The 26,873-nt window shown below is 45.1% G+C and overlaps 1 protein-coding gene across 14 annotated transcripts in view; it reads left to right on the top strand.

Moving 5' to 3' along the window:
* The window catches only part of PPFIBP2 (PPFIA binding protein 2), a 217,809-nt gene that overhangs the window by 32,129 nt on the left and 158,807 nt on the right, over positions 1-26,873 (top strand). For 10 of the 14 annotated variants that reach the window (XM_073347675.1, XM_073347674.1, XM_073347673.1 and 7 more), the window contains exons 1-2: positions 21,780-21,874; positions 25,257-25,368. In XM_073347675.1, coding sequence (XP_073203776.1) covers positions 21,860-21,874; positions 25,257-25,368 — 127 coding nt within the window. In that variant the 5' untranslated portion in view covers positions 21,780-21,859. Of the gene's footprint in view, positions 1-21,776; positions 21,875-25,256; positions 25,369-26,873 lie in introns of those variants that run through there. The other 4 variants (XM_073347678.1, XM_073347677.1, XM_073347668.1 and 1 more) reach the window with 2 other exon arrangements.

Below are 26,873 nucleotides of genomic sequence, written 5' to 3'. Positions count from 1 at the left end.
TTTCAATGAGTTGTATTTGAAGAGGATGGTATTTTAGTGTTGTTAAACTGCATTTATTTTGTTCTATTGCATGGCAACACAATGTTCTGGAGATAGGGGGGTTAGAGGGTGCTACATAAGTAATATTACTTATGCTGGCAGCAGCTCCAGCTATCATCAGAAATGCATCTATTCCCAGCAGCTGTGGATAGTTATTTAGGGCTAGAACCTATATAACTTAATTAGGCAAGTATGTCAAGTTTTAAAAGGCCAGGATCAAAATGAACATGAGAGCTTTGTCAGAAGGCATTACACCAGAACTGCTGGACCAGAGTCTGTAGGGTGCGTAGATATAGGTGAAGTGTATGTATAGGGAGGAAGCATGAAGAAAAAGGGAGAACCTTAAAGGAAGGGAGGAAAAGCTGACGAGCCCTTAAGGTTTCAGAAGTCTGCATGCAATTGAACAAAGTGCATAAACTTTTCAGGGTTTAATCAAGCAATTTGATGTTTGCTTGTATCGTGAAGTAATAATAAGATGATAGAAGTACAATGCCCAGCATTTTGAATCTTTAAAGAACTTAAAATATGATTTTACAACATGCCTGCAAGGTATAGGTATTATTATTATTATAATATACATTTTATAAATGGGGAAGAGGGTTAAGTGTCTTGCCCAAGGCCAGCTAGGAAATCAGTGTAAGAGCTAGGGCAGGGGTGGGCAAACTGTGACCCGGGGGCCACATCTGGCCCTTCAGACATTTTAATCCAGCCCTCTAGATCCTGTCGGGGAGTGGGGTTCGGGGCTTGCCCAATTCCACGTGTGCCGTGGCTCCGCGTGGCTCCCGGAAGCAGCAAAATATACCCAGCAAAATATACCCCAGCAGCCAGGGGGCTCCGCACACTGCCCCAAGCGCCACCCCCGCAGCTCCCATTGGCTGGCAACCGTGGCCAATGGGATCTGCAGGTGCAGCGCCTGCGGATGGCGCAGTGCACAGAAATGCCTGGCCACGCCTCTGTGTAGGAGCCGGAGGGGGGACATGCTGCTGCCTCCGGGAGCTGCTTGAGGTAAGCGCCACCCGGAACCTGCACCCCTGACTCCCTCCAGCGCCCTACCCCCCTGCCCCAGCCCTGATCCCTCTCTCGTCCTCCGAACCCCTCCATCCCACCCCCTTGCCCCAGCCCAGAGTCCCCTCCTGCACTCTGAACTCCACAATTCTGGTCCCACCCAGAGCCCTCACCCCCTCCTGCACCCCAACCCCCAATTTCATGAGCATTCGTGGCCTGCCATACAATTTTCATACCTACATGTGGCCTTCGAGCCAAAAAATTTTCCCTCCCCGAGCTAGGGCTAGAACTCAAGATTTCCTAAGCTTAAACCACATCTGTGTTAATAGCTAACAGCATTAGCAACTTGATTATCATGAGTAGGTTTGAGAGTTAACATCTGGTTCACGAAAAGGAGAGTTGAGGCAGTTTCCATCTCTGACTGGCTGCAGATTCAAGACAGCCACATAGTTGTTAAAAATTTGATTCAGGCTTTTCACAGTCATGAAAAAAAATTGATTTTAAAAAAATAAATAAAACATTCAGGATTATATTTTGTGGAGAACAGGAAAGTCTGGGGACTTTCTACATTGGTGGGTTTCTGTAGGGGAACCCGGGTAAGCAATAAGCAGTTTGAAAGGGGAAGTTGTCCCCTAAGTACAACAGTTTAGTTGGAGTCTGTTTTCACCTATTTGAAATTAGAGGCACTGTCCCAGGTAAAAATCCTCTTCCTCATCTTCAAAAGTGGTTTGAAATGCAAATCATGTATTAGGATTTGAACAGTATAACTGACTGAGCAAAGGAAGCAGGATGTATTAAGACCAGTTTGTTCTTAACTTCCTGGCAGATCCTATTACTTGTATGTGGTTGAACTTGAGTAATTACAATAAATAAGATCACAGCGTTTTTATATGTGGGTTGGGCTCCAGATTATTGTAGGCATGTGTTTTAGGGGTGGTGGTTATATTTGGGGATTGTCATTTGTTTGGTAGTGAGGCTATAACTATTAGCAATGAAAGACTTCACAGATCAGAGGAAAAGGAAAACCTCATGTTAGGGACCTGTAAAGGTGAGTGAGTTGCTTTTGTATTTTCCTGACTAACTGATTTATATACATTTATTTAGATTTGCTTTAACTTAGTATTAGAGGTTAAAATATCTTTTTTCAAACTTGTTAGATATTGAAACAAAGCTATTCCTCCAAATACAGTTTTTCTTCTTACATAGAGATAAGTCCTTTAATTTTTGTTTTGTTCTTGAAGTTTTACATGTACTGTATTGTAAGGCATCTTATGAATTGCACATCTGTTGGTGTCATCTGAGTAGAGAAACTGTCAAACAAGTAAAAATTGCAAAGAGATACCAGCAAATGCGTGTCATGTATCAAGGCCCTGACCCTACTGTGGGATCTGTGCAAGGGTCCCATTGACAAGAATCCGCATTAGCAGATACTTATACAGAATTAGGGCCAAAGACTGTAACTGACAATGTACAGGATCTAGTGAGCTGCTTGAAAACTCTTGCTTAGACTAGACAAACCAGAGAGGCGTGTCTGGGGAAAATGAAACTTGCCTGAAGCTCAAGCAACAGGTTTGGCTAGAAAAAGATGTCAAGCAAGTAGTGTTACATTGTCACTCTGGAACAAATTACACTGTGCTCTACTTTTTTAATATATTATTTATGATATGGCTTTTGGAGGTTTTTTACTTATCTTAACTTTCAGTTGAATAATATATTGTGGCAGGTGTGTACAATGAAGTGGTGGTGAAGAAAAAGTACAAGATGTAGCAAGACCATGTGAAATAATGGCAAACTTTTCAGACAGTTTTCCACCCAAAATTAACTTTTTTGGGAGGGGGGGGAGAGGACAAATCAGAAATTTAGGTTTGGTTTGGTTTTGTTTGTTTTTTTGCAGTGAGATAAATTTTTACTTGACCTAAGGGTCTTGTGTTAATGTCAAAACTTTAATAAGCTGGACCAATATCACATTCACAATGAAAGGTTGACGTTTCTGTCATTTTCATAGCGAATGTTTTTGCCACCTCTAGTCGTAAACACATGCATGTACCCAAACATATATTTTATATTTAGGAAGAGCTCATTTTCTGGCAACTCATGCTAATAATGTGAATTCATCTGGCTGGTTTAAGCATATAGGATGCCATGGCCACAATCTTACACTGCAAATGAGGAGCACATAGTGCAGCTCAGAAGCTGGAGGCTTTAAGGAAACTTTTTTCAATACTACCGCTCTTCCCCCAATCATGGGCCAGCTGTGCACCAGTCCAGGCTCTGGACTGCTCTAATTTACACAAGCTGTCAATGGCCCCAAGGGGCCATAGTACAGCCAGGGATTGCTAGGGAATGTGGACATGCCCTATTCTTCAGCCAAAGGGGAAAGGCATAGGAGCCATTAAGACATCTCTGTGCCACAGGAGGATCCTCCTACACTGGTGAGATTCTTCTGTGACCCAGTATGCCAGCATGAGGGTCACTGCAGTGGCAGAGTGATGCAGAGCAGCCCAATTGTAGCTGTGAATCAGGATCAATATCTCCGTCAAGCAAAAAACTTTTCCTGAATCTAATAATTATACCAGCAAATAGCACATTAAAAGATGTGGCAACAGGAGACTGGAATCTACCTTAAGCTACTAAAACCAAGAAACTGGATCAGCAGCATTGAAGGAAATTTCTATAAATGATGGGGCACATAGCAGGTTCCAGAATATTTGTATAAATGATAAATCTGTTTGGAAATACCCAAGCTATGTTTAGCTCAATCGATTTATAATGAAGTTTAAATAGGTCTGAGGGGAAGCTGACTTATATTCAACATAGTAATTTAAAAACAAATCTAAATATTATTTTTCTAAAAGAGAGAGGAAAAAACAAAACATTCAGGTGTTTGGAGTGCCATACTGTAAAACAGATGTTCTTTACCTCCATTACCTCATATAACGTAGAACATGCAGGTTCTCTGATTCCATGTTCCAATTCTTCTTTATCTTGCATGCAATACGAATAAAATAATTTATTTCTACATAATCTTAAATATATTTTACCTTTGTATGATTCAGATGATCCACATTTTTATTAATTGTAGAGCTGTGAAAGAGCCAGAATTTATGTTCGTTGGGGAATTATTTTGAAATTTGTTTTTCATTCTTAGTTGGAACGAACGAAGACACACACACAAATTTGAAAATTTCCCATGAAATGAAATTTCTGGGGTGAAAAATTGGTTTAGGTCCATCAAAATGTTCAGTTTTGATAAATTTGAACTTTTTGTTCTAATTTTTACTATTTTATAATAGAAAATAAACTTTTGAAACTTTTTTTCAAAATTAAAAATTGAAGTGTGACATTCAGATAATGTTGACCTTATCAAAACCCCTTGTTTCAATTTTTTTCTAAATGAAATTTCACCAAAATTGATACAGGACAGGACAAGAAGCAATGGTCTTAAATTGCAGCAAGGGAGCTTTAGGTTGGACATTAGGAAAAACTTCCTAATTGTAAGGGCAGTTAAGAACTGGAATAAATTGCATAGGGAGGTTGTGGAATCTCCATCATTGGAGGTTTTTAAGAGCAGGTTAGACAAACACCTGTTAGGGATGGGCTAAAATAGATGATACTTACTCCTGCCTTGAGTGCAGGAGACTGAACTAGAAGATCTTTTGAGGTTCCTTCCAGTTTTATGATTCTATCCTCTGATTCCTGTAGAAAGCTTTAATTTTAATGAAATGGCATTTGCAGATGGAAATCAGTTCCACTGGAAAACTTTTGACCAGCTTTAACTGCATCAACCTCTTCTTTTAAAAAGAAAGAAAAAAGAAAATGCTGCCAAAATTAACTTAGCATGGGTCAAATAAGCAAATGAAGGTAAGAGTCATTCTCCCTCTTTGGGGAATCTTAACCCATTTATCTTTCCAGTTCATTTCTCTCTGGGTCATTTATTGACTTCTGCCATTCAGTCCAGGAGAATGTGATGGGACTTTTCTCAGGTTCTAATTCAGCAAACGCTTTAAACACTTGATAAATCTCATTCATGAGATTAAGTTCTTTGCTGAATAGAGATGCACTGCTACATAGGGGTCTTAGAGCCCAAGACCATCACATCTTAATTGTGGATCAGTCAGTAGGACTGGCTGATGAACAATAGAAAGCTGGTATTCCCTCTGGGCTTGCTCATGGAGGAGGGAATACATAAGTGATGCCCAGAGGATCTAGCAGTATAAACTGGGTAAATGGGACCCAGCTGAGAAACAATAACTTTAAACTGGGTAAGGTTAGATCTGTGGAAGACACTTTTAGCTGGGAAATAGTCTCCCAAGAAAGTGGGGAAGCCTCATTTTATAAGTGACTTAAAAGAGGGAATTGTCCTTCGTTAGCAGGAAAAGGACAAGATTACCTAATTATAGGTGGTGTTCATCTCCAAATTCCATGATTATCTGAAGCTTGGTATGCTTTTGTGGAGGTTGCTTTTTTGTTTTCTCCATCTCCCACTCCCCTTTCCCCCAGACCCTAAATTCACTTGTCAAGCTTATTCCTAGTAGGGTTGGTGGAAAAACCCAAAATGAAAAATTCTGTGGCTTTTTCATCAAAATTATTTTTCAAGAAAAGTTTGATTAATGCTAATTTCTAGACCTAGAAACTCAATCATCTTTAATACAAAAAAGTGAGGAAGAAAGAACTCTCGAAAGATTCAACTTCTTGTCTCTCAGGTCTGTTGCCAGCAGGAAATCTGACCAGTCAGTTCAGTTTTACACCCTTGATATTTAATTATTAATTTTTTTTGTAGCAAACCACAAATGGAATAACAAATCCAATACAATGCAGATCATGGTAGTCAGACCCGTTGTTTGAAAACAACAAAGAACTGAGAAGGAAATTGAAAGCAAGTAAACCTGTATTAATGATAAAAGGGCCTTTTATAATTTACGGCATTAAAGCTTATTCTCCCAATAGCTGAGATCATAATTAAAAACCTGTATCATCCCTATGGCAATGGATATAATCACAACTTTGGATGAGGTTTCTCCCATTAGATATTTCAGATGTGAAGCACAAATGGCAATGCAGAATTGCAGTGGGATCACATAGGTATAATGGAACAGGATTTGACCCACTGTTGTTGAATAGTTTTTGGTGCATAGTATCAGATCGAACAGGAAGTAACCTGATCTAGCAACATTTACTCAACATACTGCAGTGTAAACTTGTTAGGGCCAACCTTGGATCCATGCAGTGAAACACTAACCACTTTTGTTGGAGATCTGATGAATATTTAGGTGTCAGTGCTTATTTTGAAGAGGGTACTGGCTTTCCTCTGAGGACTGGCTCTGGAAATCGAGGGAGAGTTGGGAAAGTTCTTGTTCTTTGTGTGTACAGTGTAAGGGACATTTTGGAATGCTTAGTTGCCTTAATCATCATTTTGTAGCAGAAATTGTTTTCAGTGTTTCTTGCAGCAGCATGAAGTTGCCACATATGCTATAGAAAATAAATGTGTATGCCTGCTGTAGCTTGTCAAGGTTACAAAATAGCACTTTCTGCATTGGATGCTTATAATCAGCTCTATAGAAGGTGGATTCTATCCTTATAGGGAAGATACTATCCTGCTTAATTTTAAACGGGTTGCTTTTTTTTTTCTTAAATCATCTGTTGGGGGGTGTAAACTGAGATCATGCCTGTTTTGTTTTGTTTTTAAGGCTCCCAAAAATGGTTGTTTCCATTCCTGTTCTGCATTGATTAAATGAGTGCAGGGGTTAGGAATAGGTGGAGTTAGCCTATTAATCTTCCTAAGATTATGAAATAGCATTTTTATTAACATAACAACTTAGTAGAAAAAGACCCAACGTAAAAATGTAGTGTTATTCCCCTTGGATGGACTGGAGAATGATTCCATTCTGTTTCTCTATCTGATGCAAAGACATCAATTTGTCCAATGCTACAAGCTGTCTGTGGTGGAGCTGGAATTTGAACACAGTTGTTCTTGACTCCACTCATGTCTCTCTCCCTCTAGACAGTACTACTGTTATAGAATGGACGGATGAGCTATGTATAAATGGACATAAGAACACAAACAATTAGTAGTGCAATGATTAAACAGGAAAGTCATTTATCATTTAACCCTAACTTCGTGAACATTTCACCAAGCCCTGTGGAACGTGCATCACAGAATTATTGATTTGTAACTGGAGTAAGTTATCTTTACTTGATAGCAGACATAGGGACCTGATAACATATTTGAAGACTAAGGGCTATTATAAAGAGGATGGTGATAAATTGTTCTCCATGTCTGCTCTCGTAGGACAAGTAGTAATCAATTTAATCTGTAGCAAGGGAGATTTAGGTTAGGTATTAGGAAAAACTGCCTCACTATGATAGTTAAGCACTGGAATAAGATTCCAAGGGAGGTTGTGGAATCCACATAATCGGGGGGGAGGGGGGAGCGAGGAAAGATATTGAGGACAGGTTAGACAGACAACTGTGAGCGATGATCTAGGTGTACTTGGTCCTGCCTCAGCCCAAAGGGCTGGACTCAGGGCCAGCCTTAGTGAAAATGGTGCCCTGGGCGAATTTATATTTTGGTGCGCTGCCCCCCCCCCCCCCCCCCCCCCGCGCAATCACTCCTCCTGGCTCCTGCAGGCTCCCCGGGCTCCCCCCCCCAACTCCTCTGGGCCATTACCTATACTTCCTGTGGAATGTCCACAGGAAAGTCCATTCAATGTAAATGTGCGTCTCTCATGATCCATTGTGAGTTAAGTGTCCTTTGATGAGCCACTTACTTTGACTAAAAGAAAAGGAGGACTTGTGGCACCTTAGAGACTAACCAATTTATTAGAGCATAAGCTTTCGTGAGCTACAGCTCACTTCCTCAGATGCATATCGTGGAAACTGCAGCAGGCTTTATATATACACAGAGAATATGAAACAATACCTATTCCCACCCCACTGTCCTGCTGGTAATAGCTTATCTAAAGTGATTTCCAGCACAAATCCAGGTTTTCTCACCCTCCACCCCCCCACACAAATTCACTCTCCTGCTGGTGATAGCCCATCCAAAGTGATAACTCTTTACACAATGTGCATGACAATCAAGCTGGGCTATTTCCTGCATAAATCCAGGTTCTCACATCCCCCCCACCCCCATACACACACAAACTCACTCTCCTGCTGGTAATAGCTCATCCAAACTGACCACTCTTCAAGTTAAAATCCAAGTTAAACCAGAACATCTGGGGGGGGGGGGGTAGGAAAAAAACAAGAGGAAACAGGCTACCTTGCATAATGACTTAGCCACTCCAAGTCTCTATTTAAGCTTAAATTAATAGTATCCAATTTGCAAATGAATTCCAATTCAGCAGTTTCTAGCTGGAGTCTGGATTTGAAGTTTTTTTGTTTTAAGATAGCGACCTTCATGTCTGTGATCGCGTGACCAGAGAGATTGAAGTGTTCTCCGACTGGTTTATGAATGTTATAATTCTTGACATCTGATTTGTGTCCATTTATTCTTTTACGTAGAGACTGTCCAGTTTGACCAATGTACCTGGCAGAGGGGCATTGCTGGCACATGATGGCATAGATCACATTGGTGGATGTGCAGGTGAACGAGCCTCTGATAGTGTGGCTGATGTTATTAGGCCCTGTGATGGTGTCCCCTGAATAGATATGTGGGCACAGTTGGCAACGGGCTTTGTTGCAAGGATAAGTTCCTGGGTTAGTGGTTCTGTTGTGTGGTATGTGGTTGTTGGTGAGTATTTGCTTCAGGTTGCGGGGCTGTCTGTAGGCAAGGACTGGCCTGTCTCCCAAGATTTGTGAGAGTGTTGGGTCATCCTTTAGGATAGGTTGTAGATCCTTAATAATGCGTTGGAGGGGTTTTAGTTGGGGGCTGAAGGTGACGGCTAGTGGCGTTCTGTTATTTTCTTTGTTAGGCCTGTCCTGTAGTAGGTAACTTCTGGGAACTCTTCTGGCTCTATCAATCTGTTTCTTTACTTCTGCAGGTGGGTATTGTAGTTGTAAGAAAGCTTGACAGAGATCTTGTAGGTGTTTGTCTCTGTCTGAGGGGTTGGAGCAAATGCGGTTGTATCGCAGAGCTTGGCTGTAGACGATGGATCGTGTGGTGTGGTCAGGGTGAAAGCTGGAGGCATGCAGGTAGGAATAGCGGTCAGTAGGTTTCCGGTATAGGGTGGTATTTATGTGACCATTGTTTATTAGCACTGTAGTGTCCAGGAATCATAGAATCATAGAATCATAGAATATCAGGGTTGGAAGGGACCCCAGAAGGTCATCTAGTCCAACCCCCTGCTCAAAGCAGGACCAATTCCCAGTTAAATCATCCCAGCCAGGGCTTTGTCAAGCCTGACCTTAAAAACCTCTAAGGAAGGAGATTCTACCACCTCCCTAGGTAACGCATTCCAGTGTTTCACCACCCTCTTAGTGAATAAGTTTTTCCTAATATCCAATCTAAACCTCCCCCACTGCAACTTGAGACCATTACTCCTCGTTCTGTCATCTGCTACCATTGAGAACAGTCTAGAGCCATCCTCTTTGGAACCCCCTTTCAGGTAGTTGAAAGCAGCTATCAAATCCCCCCTCATTCTTCTCTTCTGCAGGCTAAAAAGAAGTGGATCTCTTGTGTGGACTGGACCAGGCTGAGGTTGGTGGTGGGATGGAAATTGTTGAAATCATGGTGGAATTCCTCAAGGGCTTCTTTTCCATGGGTCCAGATGATGAAGATGTCATCAATATAGCGCAAGTAGAGTAGGGGCTTTAGGGGACGAGAGCTGAGGAAGCGTTGTTCTAAATCAGCCATAAAAATGTTGGCATACTGTGGGGCCATGCGGGTACCCATAGCAGTGCCGCTGATCTGAAGGTATACATTGTCCCCAAATGTGAAGTAGTTATGGGTAAGGACAAAGTCACAAAGTTCAGCCACCAGGTTAGCCGTGACATTATCGGGGATAGTGTTCTTGACGGCTTGTAGTCCATCTTTGTGTGGAATGTTGGTGTAGAGGGCTTCTACATCCATAGTGGCCAGGATGGTGTTATCAGGAAGATCACCGATGGATTGAAGTTTCCTCAGGAAGTCAGTGGTGTCTCGAAGGTAGCTGGGAGTGCTGGTAGCGTAGGGCCTGAGGAGGGAGTCTACATAGCCAGACAATCCTGCTGTCAGGGTGCCAATGCCTGAGATGATGGGGCGCCCAGGATTTCCAGGTTTATGGATCTTGGGTAGTAGATAGAATATCCCAGGTCGGGGTTCCAGGGGTGTGTCTGTGCGGATTTGATCTTGTGCTTTTTCAGGAAGTTTCTTGAGCAAATGCTGTAGTTGCTTTTGGTAACTCTCAGTGGGATCAGAGGGTAATGGCTTGTAGAAACTCGTGTTGGAGAGCTGCCGAGCAGCCTCTTGTTCATATTCCGACCTATTCATGACGACAACAGCACCTCCTTTGTCAGCCTTTTTGATTATGATGTCAGAGTTGTTTCTGAGGCTGTGGATGGCATTGCGTTCCGCATGGCTGAGGTTATGGGGCAAGTGATGCTGCTTTTCCACAATTTCAGCCCGTGCACGTCGGCGGAAGCACTCTATGTAGAAGTCCAGTCTGCTGTTTCGACCTTCAGGAGGAGTCCACCTAGAATCCCTCTTTCTGTAGTGTTGGTAGGGAGACCTCTGTGGATTAGTATGCTGTTCAGAGGTATTTTGGAAATATTCCTTGAGTCGGAGACGTCGAAAATAGGATTCTAGGTCACCACAGAACTGTATCATGTTCGTGGGGGTGGAGGGGCAGAAGGAGAGGCCCCGAGATAGAACAGCTGCTTCTGCTGGGCTGAGAGTATAGTTGGATAGGTTAACAATATTGCTAGGTGGGTTGAGGGAACCATTGCTGTGGCCCCTTGTAGCATGTAGTAGTTTAGAAAGTTTAGAAAGTGTGGGGGGGTGGAGGGTGAGAAAACCTGGATTTGTGCTGGAAATCACTTTAGATAAGCTATTACCAGCAGGACAGTGGGGTGGGAATAGGTATTGTTTCATATTCTCTGTGTATATATAAAGCCTGCTGCAGTTTCCACGATATGCATCTGAGGAAGTGAGCTGTAGCTCACGAAAGCTTATGCTCTAATAAATTGGTTAGTCTCTAAGGTGCCACAAGTCCTCCTTTTTGCGAATACAGACTAACACGGCTGTTACTCTGAAACCTGTCATTATGCAAGGCACTGCATTTAGCCGTATGGAGTGGAAATCTATCAACTGCATGAAAAAACTTGTACAGATACAGACAGACATCATCTTCCTTTCCAAATGCAAACAGATGGACATCGTACCAAAAGGACTGAAGGTCAAAAATCCATTACAATCTACATACCACACAGACTATGCTGACAGCTTGTGCCTCACGCTCTCAAAGAAACTGCGGAATCACCTGATCAAGATCCTCTACAGCAAACAGGGAAAGATTAAGAATGAGCTCTCAAAAATGGATACTCTCATAAAGAACCAACCTTCCACACAAACTTCCTCGTGGCTGGATTTTACTAAAACTAGACAAGCCATTTACAACGCACACTTTGCTTCTCTACAAAAGAAAAAAGACACTAAACTTTCTAAACTACTACATGCTACAAGGGGCCACAGCAATGGTTCCCTCACCCCACCTAGCAATATTGTTAACCTATCCAACTATACTCTCAGCCCAGCAGAAGCAGCTGTTCTATCTCGGGGCCTCTCCTTCTGCCCCTCCACCCCCACGAACATGATACAGTTCTGTGGTGACCTAGAATCCTATTTTCGACGTCTCCGTCTCAAGGAATATTTCCAAAATACCTCTGAACAACATACTAATCCACAGAGGTCTCCCTGCCAACACTACAGAAAGAGGGATTCTAGATGGACTCCTCCTGAAGGTCGAAACAGCAGACTGGACTTCTACATAGAGTGCTTCCGCCGACGTGCACGGGCTGAAATTGTGGAAAAGCAGCATCACTTGCCCCATAACCTCAGCCATGCGGAACGCAATGCCATCCACAGCCTCAGAAACAACTCTGACATCATAATCAAAAAGGCTGACAAAGGAGGTGCTGTTGTCATCATGAATAGGTCGGAATATGAACAAGAGGCTGCTCGGCAGCTCTCCAACACGAGTTTCTACAAGCCATTACCCTATGATCCCACTGAGAGTTACCAAAAGCAACTACAGCATTTGCTCAAGAAACTTCCTGAAAAAGCACAAGATCAAATCCGCACAGACACACCCCTGGAACCCCGACCTGGGATATTCTATCTACTACCCAAGATCCATAAACCTGGAAATCCTGGGCGCCCCATCATCTCAGGCATTGGCACCCTGACAGCAGGATTGTCTGGCTATGTAGACTCCCTCCTCAGGCCCTACGCTACCAGCACTCCCAGCTACCTTCGAGACACCACTGACTTCCTGAGGAAACTTCAATCCATCGGTGATCTTCCTGATAACACCATCCTGGCTACTATGGATGTAGAAGCCCTCTACACCAACATTCCACACAAAGATGGACTACAAGCCGTCAAGAACACTATCCCCGATAATGTCACGGCTAACCTGGTGGCTGAACTTTGTGACTTTGTCCTTACCCATAACTATTTCACATTTGGGGACAATGTATACCTTCAGATCAGCGGCACTGCTATGGGTACCCGCATGGCCCCACAGTATGCCAACATTTTTATGGCTGATTTAGAACAACGCTTCCTCAGCTCTCGTCCCCTAAAGCCCCTACTCTACTTGCGCTATATTGATGACATCTTCATCATCTGGACCCATGGAAAAGAAGCCCTTGAGGAATTCCACCATGATTTCAACAATTTCCATCCCACCACCAACCTCAGCCTGGTCCAGTCCACACAAGAGATCCACTTCCTGGACACTACAGTGCTAATAAACAATGGCCACATAAACACCACCCTATACCGTAAACCTACTGACCGCTATTCCTACCTGCATGCCTCCAGCTTTCACCCTGACCACACCACACGATCCATCGTCTACAGCCAAGCTCTGCGATACAACCGCATTTGCTCCAACCCCTCAGACAGAGACAAACACCTACAAGATCTCTGTCAAGCTTTCTTACAACTACAATACCCACCTGCAGAAGTAAAGAAACAGATTGATAGAGCCAGAAGAGTTCCCAGAAGTTACCTACTACAGGACAGGCCTAACAAAGAAAATAACAGAACGCCACTAGCCGTCACCTTCAGCCCCCAACTAAAACCCCTCCAACGCATTATTAAGGATCTACAACCTATCCTAAAGGATGACCCAACACTCTCACAAGTCTTGGGAGACAGGCCAGTCCTTGCCTACAGACAGCCCCGCAACCTGAAGCAAATACTCACCAACAACCACATACCACACAACAGAACCACTAACCCAGGAACTTATCCTTGCAACAAAGCCCGTTGCCAATTGTGCCCACATATCTATTCAGGGGACACCATCACAGGGCCTAATAACATCAGCCACACTATCAGAGGCTCGTTCACCTGCACATCCACCAATGTGATCTATGCCATCATGTGCCAGCAATGCCCCTCTGCCATGTACATTGGTCAAACTGGACAGTCTCTACGTAAAAGAATAAATGGACACAAATCAGATGTCAAGAATTATAACATTCATAAACCAGTCGGAGAACACTTCAATCTCTCTGGTCACGCAATCACAGACATGAAGGTCGCTATCTTAAAACAAAAAAACTTCAAATCCAGACTCCAGCTAGAAACTGCTGAATTGGAATTCATTTGCAAATTGGATACTATTAATTTAGGCTTAAATAGAGACTGGGAGTGGCTAAGTCATTATGCAAGGTAGCCTGTTTCCTCTTGTTTTTTCCTACCCCCCCCCCCCAGATGTTCTGGTTTAACTTGGATTTAAACCTGGAGAATGGTCAGTTTAGATGAGCTATTACCAGCAGGAGAGTGAGTTTGTGTGTGTATGGGGATGGGGGGGATGTGAGAAAACCTTGATCTATGCAGGAAATAGCCCGACTTGATTATGTAAAGAGTTGTCACTTTGGATGGGCTAGCACCAGCAGGAGAGTGAATTTGTGTGGGGGGGTGGAGGGTGAGAAAACCTGGATTTGTGCTGGAAATGTCCCACCTGTTGATCACTTTAGATAAGCTATTACCAGCAGGACAGTGGGGTGGGAGGAGGTATTGTTTCATGATTTCTGTGTGTATATAAAGTCTGCTGCAGTTTCCATGGTAAACATCTGATGAAGTGAGCTGTAGCTCACGAAAGCTCATGCTCAAATAAATTGGTTAGTCTCTAAGGTGCCACAAGTACTCCTTTTCTTATTGTGTAAAGAGTTATCACTTTGGATGGGCTATCACCAGCAGGAGAGTGAATTTGTGTGGGGGGGTGGAGGGTGAGAAAACCTGGATTTGTGCTGGAAATCACTTTAGATAAGCTAAAAGAAAAGGAGTACTTGTGGCACCTTAGAGACTAACCAATGTATTTGAGCATGAGCTTTCGTGAGCTACAGCTCACTTCATCAGATGTTTACCGTGGAAACTGCAGCAGACTTTATATACACACAGAAATCATGAAACAATACCTCCTCCCACCCCACTGTCCTGCTGGTAATAGCTCATCTAAACTGACCATTCTCCAGGTTTAAATCCAAGTTAAACCAGAACATCTGGGGGGGGGGGGGGTAGGAAAAAACAAGAGGAAACAGGCTACCTTGCATAATGACTTAGCCACTCCCAGTCTCTATTTAAGCCTAAATTAATAGTATCCAATTTGCAAATGAATTCCAATTCAGCAGTTTCTAGCTGGAGTCTGGATTTGAAGTTTTTTTGTTTTAAGATAGCGACCTTCATGTCTGTGATTGCGTGACCAGAGAGATTGAAGTGTTCTCCGACTGGTTTATGAATGTTATAATTCTTGACATCTGATTTGTGTCCATTTATTCTTTTACGTAGAGACTGTCCAGTTTGACCAATGTACATGGCAGAGGGGCATTGCTGGCACATGATGGCATAGATCACATTGGTGGATGTGCAGGTGAACGAGCCTCTGATAGTGTGGCTGATGTTATTAGGCCCTGTGATGGTGTCCCCTGAATAGATATGTGGGCACAATTGGCAACGGGCTTTGTTGCAAGGATAAGTTCCTGGGTTAGTGGTTCTGTTGTGTGGTATGTGGTTGTTGGTGAGTATTTGCTTCAGGTTGCGGGGCTGTCTGTAGGCAAGGACTGGCCTGTCTCCCAAGACTTGTGAGAGTGTTGGGTCATCCTTTAGGATAGGTTGTAGATCCTTAATAATGCGTTGGATTGGTTAGTCTCTAAGGTGCCACAAGTACTCCTTTTCTTTTTGCGAATACAGACTAACACGGCTGTTCCTCTGAAACCTGTCTTTAGATAAGCTATTACCAGCAGGACAGTGGGGTGGGAATAGGTATTGTTTCATATTCTCTGTGTATATATAAAGCCTGCTGCAGTTTCCACGATATGCATCTGAGGAAGTGAGCTGTAGCTCACGAAAGCTTATGCTCTAATAAATTGGTTAGTCTCTAAGGTGCCACAAGTCCTCCTTTTCTTTTTGCGAATACAGACTAACACGGCTGTTACTCTGAAACCTGTCATTACTTTGACTAGTCCCTTCAAGATGCACTGGCTATCTATCTTGTGGGCATTACCCCAGGAGCAAACATTTGAAATACAAAAAAAGAAAAGGAGTGCTTGTGGCACCGTAGAGACTAACCAATTTATTTGAGCATAAGCTTTTGTGAGCTACAGCTCACTGTTACTCTGAAATTTGAAATACAGGTACAGAGCCAATACTCATAACTTCAAATACAAAAATTATGCATGCATACAAATAGCATAAACATATTCAGCAAATCATAATCTTTTCATAGACCTCTTACATGCCACATTTTGTATAAGATTTGTTGTAAATATTGTGAAGGTTCCTCCTCTGCCTCGGTGGGTCCTGCGCTTATTGGTGGATTTGCTTGCCTCAGAGATTCACGGCAGCCCTCAGTTTGGCCACTCTTGCTAGTGGCTCAAACCTGCCATTCACTCAGCTAACCTCATCACTGGCCAGCATGGGGGAAATGAAGAACAATCCCCACAGTCTCTGTGTCCCACCTAGTGGGTCGGGGACAGGGCAGATCCCTTTCCAATTTAGACCTTCCCTTCTGGTGTTTCTCACAGACCAGGTCAACTCCTCCTGTGTCCGATCAGGAGTTGAAGGGATGGGGGGAACCCAGGCCCTCCCTCTACACCGGGTTCCAGCCCAGGGCCCTGTGGATAGCAGTTGTCCACAATGTCCCGTGTATCAACTGTGTGACAGCTACAACTCCCTGGGCTACTTCCTCATTGCCTTCCTCCCAGCACCTTCTTTATCCTCATGGTAGGACCTTCCTCCTGAAGCCTGATCACGCTTGAATTCTTCACTCCTCCAGCAGCCCGCCTTCTCACTCCCTGCTCCTGGCGTGCCCCCCTACTAACTGATGGGAGGTCCTTTCTAAACCAGGTGTCCTGATTAGCCTGCCTGCCATAATTGAATCTAGAAAGTTCTTAATTGGCTCCAGGTATCTTGATTAGCTTGCCTGTCTTAATTGGTTCTGGCAGGTTCCTGATTGCTCTAGGGCAGCCCCTGCTCTGGTCACTCAGGGAACAGCTGTTCATCCAGTGGCCAATATATTTGCCTTGTACCAGACTCCTGTATCCCACTGGTTTGGTCTGTCACAATATATAACAGTGGTTGCAACAATGATCAACATGATCATGTTTTAATCAGATAACATCATGAGTAACTGCTACAACTAGCAAATTCCAAGGCCACTGTGAGCAGAAGCGCAGAAGTAAGGGTGGCATGGTATATGGTGTATCGCCACCCTTACTTCTGGGCTGCTGCAGTGGCTTGTGGTGCCTGTGCTTGGCCTGCGGCTCAAGGCAGGCTTCGTGCTGTCACAAGGGGGCTGCATCTTGCCAGAGGCCACAGCCCTCCTGCAGCCCATCGCCACTCCTGGCTCACCACGAGCATTTTGACAGGAAGTACCAAGCAGTAATAACAATAATAATAATAATAATACGTGTACATGTGTGTGAAATTTGATACAGTGAGCGCAATGTCATGTTAAGGTCGTCTGTCCATGTGTCCCCCCGGCTCGGCCCGGCACTCTCCCCCCCCCCCCCCCCCCCCCGTCCGTCATGTGGAAGTTTCACTGCTCCTGGCCCCTGCCGGAGACCAAGCGGTACAGGGCCTCAGGCAGGGAGGGACTCAGCTCTGCTCCAGGCAGTGAGCCGCACTACCAGTGACCGGCCCCAGCTGTGCTGTTCTGGGCTCCTTGGTGCTGGGGCAGAGCCAGAGCCCTCAGCTGGCCGGTTGAGGAGTGAAGGAAGGAGGGGGCAGAGGGGCAGGGAGAAGCTCGCCAGACCAGCGCATGGGAGGGGCTGGAGAAGAGAGGAGTCTGGCCACAACCAGTCAGGGGAAGCCCGAGCCCCTTGTGGCACCCCCCTGGCTACTGCACCCTGGGTGTAGGCCCCATTTGCCTGGCCCTAAGGACTAAATGACCTTGAGGTCCCTTTCAGATCTACATTTATGTTCATATCTATATTTTCCACTGTAGCAGGTTTGCTACTGAGCTACGACGTTTCTTATGGTACAAAGGTTTGGAGTCTTAGCCTTAGGTACTCTTTCAGTATTGCCTGACTGTTTCCCTGGTAAACAAAAAATGGATAATTTATATTTTAATGCACAATTCTATTTTATGCCTGATTTGATTCTCATCCTAGTGTTTATCTCCAGGAAGCTTGCAATTCTGAGAATAAACGTGGGTGTTTAATTACCAGTCACGTCATTGAAAGTGGACAATGGAATGACCATTGGCTGACTACCATACAAAAATATCTTCATATATATAGCTTGTCATTGGAGATTATTTTATTTATTTATTAACTTTTAATGTATTAATTATTTATTTTTTAAAATAATAAAATTGTCTATCCAGGACTCTAGGTATGCTAATATAATTACTCCTGCAATAAATACAATTGAATTAAATCTCATCAGAATTAAAACCATGAGTTCCACAGGAGCTTAGCCAACCACCTATCCTTTCATCATATAGTAAGCATACCCTCAGCCTTCTACAGAGACTTTGTCAAACGTAGGGCTTTTGCAGCATGCCTTGGAAGTCAGCATATTTGGGCTATTTCAGATCAAGGACTAATAGCTGTCTTTATTCTTTGGAATCTAAAGGATCCTTGTTTAAGTAAAATAGAAAGATAAGAAAGGCTGGTTGTAGCATTCCCCCACCTAAAAAAGATTGTTTAATGACTGGCTATTTTAAAGCAAAGTATTGCACTGTCAAATCTGGTATTACTCATGTATTTTTCCATACTCCACCACTGTATTAATCAAGAAAAAAAATGCAGTACAGTTATACCTGAAAATTGGCCCAAGGGCAACTGCCCTACTCTCCAGCCCCTAGAACGGGGGCTGGTATTCATGCTGGTAATCATATGACATGAAAAGGAACACCTCACATTTTCTTCTTAATCATCCCTTTTAAAGTGAATTATGGCCAGGACTTCTTTGCAGAATCACTTGCTAAAGTTTGTCACTTTAAAACAGCATAACTTAAAGTTCCTTTTAGGTGAGCACGTTTTTCCACATCTTAAAAGGAATAACTCTCCCTCTACATCCTTTTGTGAAAGAACTTGTTTAGCCACATGTTTGTTGGATTTTACAGTCAATAGAAATGTCCCAGTACAAACACATTCAACAAAGACCCTTGCATGGCTCTGAATTAGGTTAATGTTAGACTACTATTCAGAAATTTCACTTCTGAGAAGCATTGCTTGGCGTGTGAGCAATCTGGTTCATTCATTCAGAAAAAGCTAAGTTCGTGTTCTCATAGCTATTTATCATTAGTTAACCAAAATAGACTCAATTGTCTTTCTATAAATATCTTGAATACTTGGGGAGCCTGCTGGTGGAAAGTCTACTCCAGGGGTGGCCAACCTGAGCCTGAGAAGGAGCCAGAATTTATCAATGTACATTGCCAAAGAGCCACAGTAACGTCAGCAGCCCCCGCATCAGCTCCCCGCTCCCAGTGCCTCCCGCCCACTGGCAGGCTTGCTGATCAGTGCCTCCCCCTCCACCCCGCACCTCCTGATCAGCATGGGGGAGGCTCTGGGGGAAGGAGGGGGAGGAGCGAGGGCATAGCAGGCTCAGGTGAGGGGGCGGGAAGGGGTGGAGTGGGGGCATGGTCCGTGGCAGAGCCACGGGTTGAGCAGTGAGGACCCCCTGGCACATTGGAAAGTTGGCACCTGTAGCTCCAGCCCCAGAGTCGGTGCCTATACAAGGAGCCGCATATTAACGTCTGAAGAGCCGCAGGTGACTCTGGAGCCACAGGTTGGCCACTCCTGGTCTACTTGAAAGGAGGTACAGCCTCAGGTGAGAAGCCACTGAATTCAGAGCTCAAGTAAAGCCAGGAGACGACAAATGAGAAAACAGGGATGGGGGTGAGAGTCACAGGGTCAAAAGCAGAGAGCCAGAGGGGGACACATTGAACCCCAGACAGCGCCCACTGCTCCTCGAAGGCATCCAGGGAGCTAGTGGACGCGACCCAGAGGAACATTGTCTGCCTTCTTATTGGGTGAATGCACCTGGGGTTCGGAAACTTTCAGAAGAATATAGTTTGTAGTCCCCAGAGCCGCCAAGGGATGAATCAAGCCCCCTATGGAAGACTAAACAGAACACACAATACTGATTAAAATTCCTTACCGAGACCTGCAGTGCTTGATTTGCATGTTATAATGATGTGAAAGGTAGGCAAGCATGTAGAAGTGAAAGGCCTATTCAGCCAGAGCTGTCGCTAGGCATAAGCAGACTAAGCGATTGCTTAGGGCCGCAAGCAGCTGGGCGGGGGGAAGAGAGGGGGATGTTGTGGCAGGGGTGGGGCACTAAAAATATTCCTGTTTTAGGGCCGACAATAGGCTAGCACCGGCACTAAATAATTCAGTGATAGCCTGGACATTGGTTCCATACCTCAGCCATAAAATGGACATATGAGAAGTTTTACTTCAAAGGTATTCTGAGCACCAATGGGGCCGGAAGGATTGCAGAAGTGGGGATGGGGGCAGCTTGGCCTGGCCATCGCTTTTTCATGACAGAGGGGCATCTGGGCCAAGGGCGGGGGCCTGCTGTTACACCACCCAGGTTGGGTCAGGGGCTAAGCGGGGAGCCTGGGACACCCCCTCATTGCGCCCTGCTGAATTCTGGTTCTCAGAAGTGGCAGGCATGGCCCTGCCTTTAAAAAATTGGAAGGCAATGGCTCTTTCTCCCCCCCCCCCCCCAGTGTCCAGCATCCGCCCCAGCACAGGCTGCCAAAAGGTGATGCATGTTCTGTTTTCTTTTGAAATGTTATCTGTTGATGACAGGAACTGTTACTTGGAAAGGAATCTGGCAGAGGAGTTACATGATCTTTGACCCTTTTGGGAATTGAGATATTTTTGGAAAATATTGCCTGGGATTTTACAGTAATATCTCTGATGTCAGGTGGGAACTGAACTTTCAACAGAAACTTAACTCCGCTTTGGAAAATGAGATGTTAGAAAATAGGAAGAGGATAATGGTGGGAGGTTAGAGACTCCCTGCAATGGAAATATTAAACTTGCGCATGCACGGGGGGAGCAAGAGCAGGACCCAAAGTTGCTGGAGCAGCCACAGCAGGACATGTGAATGGACCAGACAGCAGGACCCAAAGGGGTTGGAACAGGCCTGGGATCAGGCAGGAAACCCCTGCCCAGCCTGGAACTAGTTGTCCGCCCCACCCTTCTGCTGAGTCTCTGTACCTCCCCTCAATCTCCCTCCTGCACCTTCACCCCCCATTTGCAAGGAGCTTCTGCTCCCTCCCTCTCACCCCCACATATAACTATGTAGCTACTTCACAGAGTGAAATGATTGAGGGAGTATTTTGGCCACTTGTACAGAAAAAGAGAGCTCTATTTTCAATATGTTGTGGAAGAAGCAGCCGAAAGCTTGGACGATAGCCTGAGTGTGTAGAGACTGTAGTCAGAGAAGACACTAGATTGTGAACATTGATTCATGATGAGTTGTATCAGTGGAAGAATCACCTAGAGACAGGGATTCGAAAGGTGAGGAAGTGCAAGATGCTTACCAGGGAGATTTGGTGTCTGGGATCTATATTCCATTCTTTACTCCCCAGGCAGCCTCTGTCAGTCAGAGTCCTCAGGAGCCACGCGAGTGGAATAAAAATGTCATATCCCAGTGGAAATCCCAGGAATGATGGTAACCCACAATTGTCTGACCCCTAGTAGGAGCGTGAATCCTCCTTTCCCCTCAACTGGGAAGAGAGAAGCAAGCCTAGTATCCGGAAGAAGCCTTTGCCTCTGTTTAAGAAAGAGCTCATTTCTGAATCTCGGGCCTTCCATTCACATTTTAAGATCTGATATTGCTGATTTTGATGAAATTACATAGAAGAAAAAACTAAGGTAAACGTAAATGAACAGCTGGAAATGCTGGGCTAAAATCACTGCTAGAAGCAGAATTGACTCCATTGGTTTTTATGGCATTGTGCCTTATTTTGCCTGTGGGTGAATTTAGTTCACATGGTTCAGTTTATAGCAGAGCCATGTTGAAATACGTTCTCTAAAATGTCTGTGTTTTAGCATAATATGCATGGCTTCATCTCCCTTTTTTTATTTTAATTATTTTTTTATTTTTTATTTTTTTCCAGTAGGAGGAAGAAAGGTTTGGGCAAGTCAGAAATCATGGCTTCTGATGCTAGTCATATGCTTGAAGCAGCCCTAGAGCAGATGGATGACATCATTGCAGGTATGGTACTGCTTTATTTGAGATCAAACTGATTTCATTGGAACCTGAGCCTGAAAAATGCTGAGTAGCTGCAACTCCCTTTGACAACCAGTGAGAGTTGGGGCTACTCAGGCCCTTTGTTTTTGATACCAAACTTTGTCTTTGAGTCTGACTGTCTGTCTGTCTCTCTCTCTCCAAGCACCTCCCGCAAAACACATTTCAAAGACAAACAATAACAGTTTGGGCATTGGAAAACTTCACATCTACAAGATTATTTTAGATAAATCAGCTAAAAAACCCACCTCCTAGTATTGCCATAAGACAGATTTACCTCTCCATAAAGTTATAGGAGGAATTAAACACGCACTAGCGTGTGTGGTAGAGTGCCTGCTAGCTGGAGCTTGTTCTGTTGAAATCTCATGAACATTATAATAAGCACTAATTCCCAAATTTGCCTTACAGCATGGGCTTGGTCACTGAGTTACTGGGAAACAGCTCACACTTTGGGTGTTAAATGTTGAATTTCAAAAATTATATTTGTGTTTGCAAAACTACTTCAGAGATCTTGCCAAGGCTGAACCATCCAGTGTTTGGGTGTTTTTTTTTTTTTTTTAAGTGATATGCTGTTAGTTTTGTTTCAGTGTTCTAGGGAGTGAGATTATATAATTTATTTGCTCTATGCCAGCACTCCAACTCCCAGTGCTAAATTATGCATTTGCCTGCACAGCGATGGAGATGGTGCAAAGAGCAATTTGCAGTCCTCTGATATACCCACACAGAAGCAAGCATATCTGTCTCTCAGCATTCCAGTAGACAAGAAGGGGGGAAGACCTCTGTGGTTCGGACTCCATTGGCTTTTGGATTTCCATAGGCAACCTCATAAACTGAGCACACTCCCAGCGTAGATGTCTGGGCAGAGCTATGACCTTGTCCTCTGCACAATGGGAGAGCATTTGTCACAGCTTTTTAAATGTGTAGTAATGTCCTGAACCTCATTCTCTCCTACTACCCAGGGAGATGAATCCAGCCTTTGACACTTCAGTTGTGCATTTCTTTATGACGTCCCAGTAAAGCTCAGCCTCAGGAAGCTCATAATGCAGCCTCAAAATATTGGTGCAAAAGTACCCCAGAACTCCAAGTTATAGGACCTGTCCAGGATTTTTATTTTAAAGGATCTGATCCAACCACAAATGTCCTCCTTGTTCTGGGCACACAAGCTGTAGCAGGTCATAGATAACTTTAGCAAGTAGGCAACCTAATCTATAAAGGTACAGAACATATAGAAAATACTTCCATAGTTTCCAAGTCCAGAAGGTACCAGTGTGATTTCTAGTCTGACTTGAAACATATATGCTGTGTAGGGCTCAACATACCCCCCCGCCCAAACAACTCTTCACACCAATCAGGACACGGTCCAGGCAACTTTGACTGTTTAGAAGTATGTATTATTTTTCTTTTTTCAGTTTTTCACCAAACACAAAATCACTTAAAAATGTTTTTGAGCAGTAGGAGATTACTAGAATTTTATTTATTGTTTTTCCACCTTTTACCAACTTATAAAACATGCAAACAGAATGTTACAATTTGCCACCCCAAAATGGTATTTGTTCCAGACCAAAAGGTTTTTGGAAACCAGGTGATTTAGAATAGATGTGTTTTCTCAGCTGTAGCAAACATAGGGTGATGTAATTATCGTGGGTATCATATTCAAAAGTGCTGATGTGCCATTGACTTTCAGTGAGACCTGGGCTCTTGAGTTGCTTTTGAAAATGGTCATAGGCTCACAAATCACTTAGGCACTTAAATTTTTTTTACCTTATGTCTTATTTCCAAGGGAACGCTTTTAGAGCTCAGCACAGGTTGATGATAACATAATATTACATCTTGAGTTGTTTTAAAAATTCAATCAGAAACATACATTTGTTCCATTTAAATAAATATATTTCAGATTTGGAATGGGTTTTCTGTTACAGGTTTTTGTGCTGGTTTTTGAGGTTTTTGTAGGGGATGGGAGAGAAGTTGTACATGATTCTAACATGGGTTTTTAAACTTAGTCATTCCTTAGAGTCCGGTCACCTGCAGCATTCCATATTCTAGAATTAGTTGTAGATGCGTCCTAATATGTCTCTGAAGTCTCCCTGCTGTGAGGTATAGGCCATGTGAGCTATAGGCAAACATATATCACTCAGATGACCTACAAGAAGTGCTGTTTTGTCATGTGAAGATTCCAGTGGTATACAGAGAGAATATCCAATTTAAGTACTATAATCCTATAATTTTCTTCCTGAAAAAAGTCAGTCAAGCTACAGGCCATATCAGCATTTCCATGGAGGAAATGAAGATCCTGTGAATCTGGACAAGGAACATTCAGATGCACAGTATGCTACTTTTGCTTTATTGCACTGATATTCTAGGAGCTTTTGTAGATGGGAGTTGTACCCTTATTCATTAGATGACCATATGTATTGTGACAAAGTTCCTGCTCTACCTTGGTGGGTCTTGCGCTTATTGGCAGATTTGCTCGCCTTGGAGGTTCACGGCAGCCCTCAGCTTGGCCGTTTTTCTGAATTCACAGTCCAGGTCGGCTCCTCCTCTGTCTGACCAGGAGTTGGGAGGATTTGGGGGGAACCCGGGCCCGCCCTCTACTCCAGGTTCCAGCCCAGGGCCCTGTGGAATGCAGCTGTCTAGAGTGCCTCCTGGAACAGCTGTGCGACAGCTACAACTCCGTGGGCTACTTCCCCATGGCCTCCTCCCAACGCCTTCTTTATCCTCACCATAGGACCTTCCTTCTGGTGTCTGATAATACTTGTACACCTCAGTCCTCCAACAGTCTGCGTTCTCACTCTCAGCTCCTAGTGCTTTGTGCTCCCAGCTCCTCACACACGCACCACAAACTGAAGTGAGCTCCTTTTTAAAACCCAGGTGCTCTGATTAGTCTTCCTTAATTGATTCTAGCAGCTTCTAGATTGGCTGCAGGTGTTCTAATCAGCCTGTCGTAATTGTCTCCAGAAGGTTCCTGATTGTTCTGGAACCTTCCCTGTTGGGAAACGGAACGTCCTTTGCTTGCTCCTCAGCTATCTGCTTTCTATTCTTTCCTAAAGCCCCCTGGCCTGGATTTTTCTTACTTTTTGAACCTGCCTTAGTTCCGCCCTCCGACCGGGCCAGACACTTTTTTGTTTCATTTCGTCTTTCTGCCATTTCTCTGCTGTTGTTGAGTGCTGGTCAGCTGCCAATTTACCGCCAGCACCCCCTCCCCCCACGCCTGTTCCCGGGCGCAGCTATTTGCCTTAGCTGAAACCCCCAGAGGAGGGGGGTAAGATTGCCAACCTGCTATCCGGAGGGGGGAGTGGAAGCCCCCAGACCCAGCCGTTTTGCTGTCAGCTTATTTCTGTAATTTTCTCAGCCTGCCGGAAGCCTTGGAACACAGCCAATACAGCTGGAGAAGATGATTTCAGAAGACAGGAGAAATAACCCAGGGAAGCTACAAATCATCGTGAAGGGGGCCGTAAGACTGAGTAATTTTCTGAATTATACTCTCGTGGGGGGGAGTTTGACTGTGGTTTAATTGCATTTGTGGTGACACAGGGGATGTGGCACGGAGCCCCCCCCCGATCCATCAGTGCCCCCCCCCAATACTACTACAACTATCACGGCCCCCCTGCCGTCCGTCCCTGCTGGCAACTTGCCATCTGCCTTCGGATCCAGCTGTTTGCTTTGAACTTTGCCTTTCGGACCGGACATAACAGCCAACCAAACGAGACTCTTTGGACAAACGTGCGTGGGTCCACACCCCCTCCCCCCCGGACTGTTTATTTCACAGCTTGCCCCCATTACCGGACCCCCGTTTTTGTTTTTCCCCCCTTCCAGTCCAACCCATTTGGCACCCCCGCTCCCCCCGCCTGCAGCCCAGCAGGGAGGAGCGGTTAATCTGCTTCCCCCTCCCCCCTCCTCCTTCTGGTGTCTCCCCATCTCTCCCTGCTCACAATGGCGGGGAATGAGAGGGGCGAGGCCCCTCTAACAAAATCAGCTGTCCCTCCCTCGCTGCCCGACCCCCAAAGTCCCCCCCACCACTATTGTCAAAATACTTGCCACCCCCACCCCCCCGCTGGGGCACCGGCAGCAGGAGGCACCAGGGTGATTACTGCCGCTGCTGCCCCCACCGCCCCCCCAGATTCTAGGAACCCCCCCCCAGCTGGCCAGAAAGGCCAGGGCGGGAAGAAAGGAAAGGGCCCCGCTAAAACCACTAGGCCCTCCATGGCAGGGCTGCCCCCACAGCTGTGGCCTCGTCATCGACTGTGGCGCCCCTCCCTGCATTTCCCTCCACCAGCTCTGCGAATGTTCCTCCCCCGGCCCCCAGGACGTATGCCAGGGTGGTGACGGGCTCCCCCCTGCCTGCCACCTCGTCATCTCGCCCACCCCCTGCCTCCGCTACCCTCACCAGCAGCCGGGGCCCTTTCCCCACCTTGACCAGGAGGCACGGTGTCCGTTGCCTCCTGGTGCCCGCCTCACCCCACGTGGAGACATACGTGCAGGCGTTGGCGAAGGTGGTAGGACCCACGGCTATTGTGGCGGCCTCCAGGATGTATGGGAAGGTCGTTTTTTTTCTTAGCTTCGGAGGCTGCCGCCCAGGAGGCGGTGGAGAGGGGCCTGGCGGTGGGGGGTTGTTTGTCCCCCTGGAGCCGCTAGAAGACCTCTGCGTTCGCCTCGTCCTCACCTCTGTTCCTCCCTTTTTACCCAATGTTGCCCTGTTACCCGCTCTCTCCACCCTGGGGAAACTTGTCTCTGTCATCAGCCCTCTCCCGTTGGGCTGCAAGGACCCCACCCTCCGTCACTTCCTTTCGTTCCGCCGGCAAGTGCAGCCTCTACCGCCGCCGCCGGCGGCGCGTGATGGAGAGGCACTCGAGGGGTCCTTCCTAGTCCCCTACCAGGGAGCTGCTATCGGGTCTTTTACTCCACCGGAGAGGCCCGGTGCTACCTCTGCCGTTCAGCGGGGCATGTCCGCAGAGACTGCCCTTTGGCC

This window comes from Lepidochelys kempii, chromosome 6 (genome assembly GCF_965140265.1).
Source record: "Lepidochelys kempii isolate rLepKem1 chromosome 6, rLepKem1.hap2, whole genome shotgun sequence".
Classification (NCBI taxonomy): Eukaryota; Metazoa; Chordata; order Testudines; family Cheloniidae; genus Lepidochelys; species Lepidochelys kempii.
This window is presented reverse-complemented; position numbering and strand designations above follow the sequence as displayed.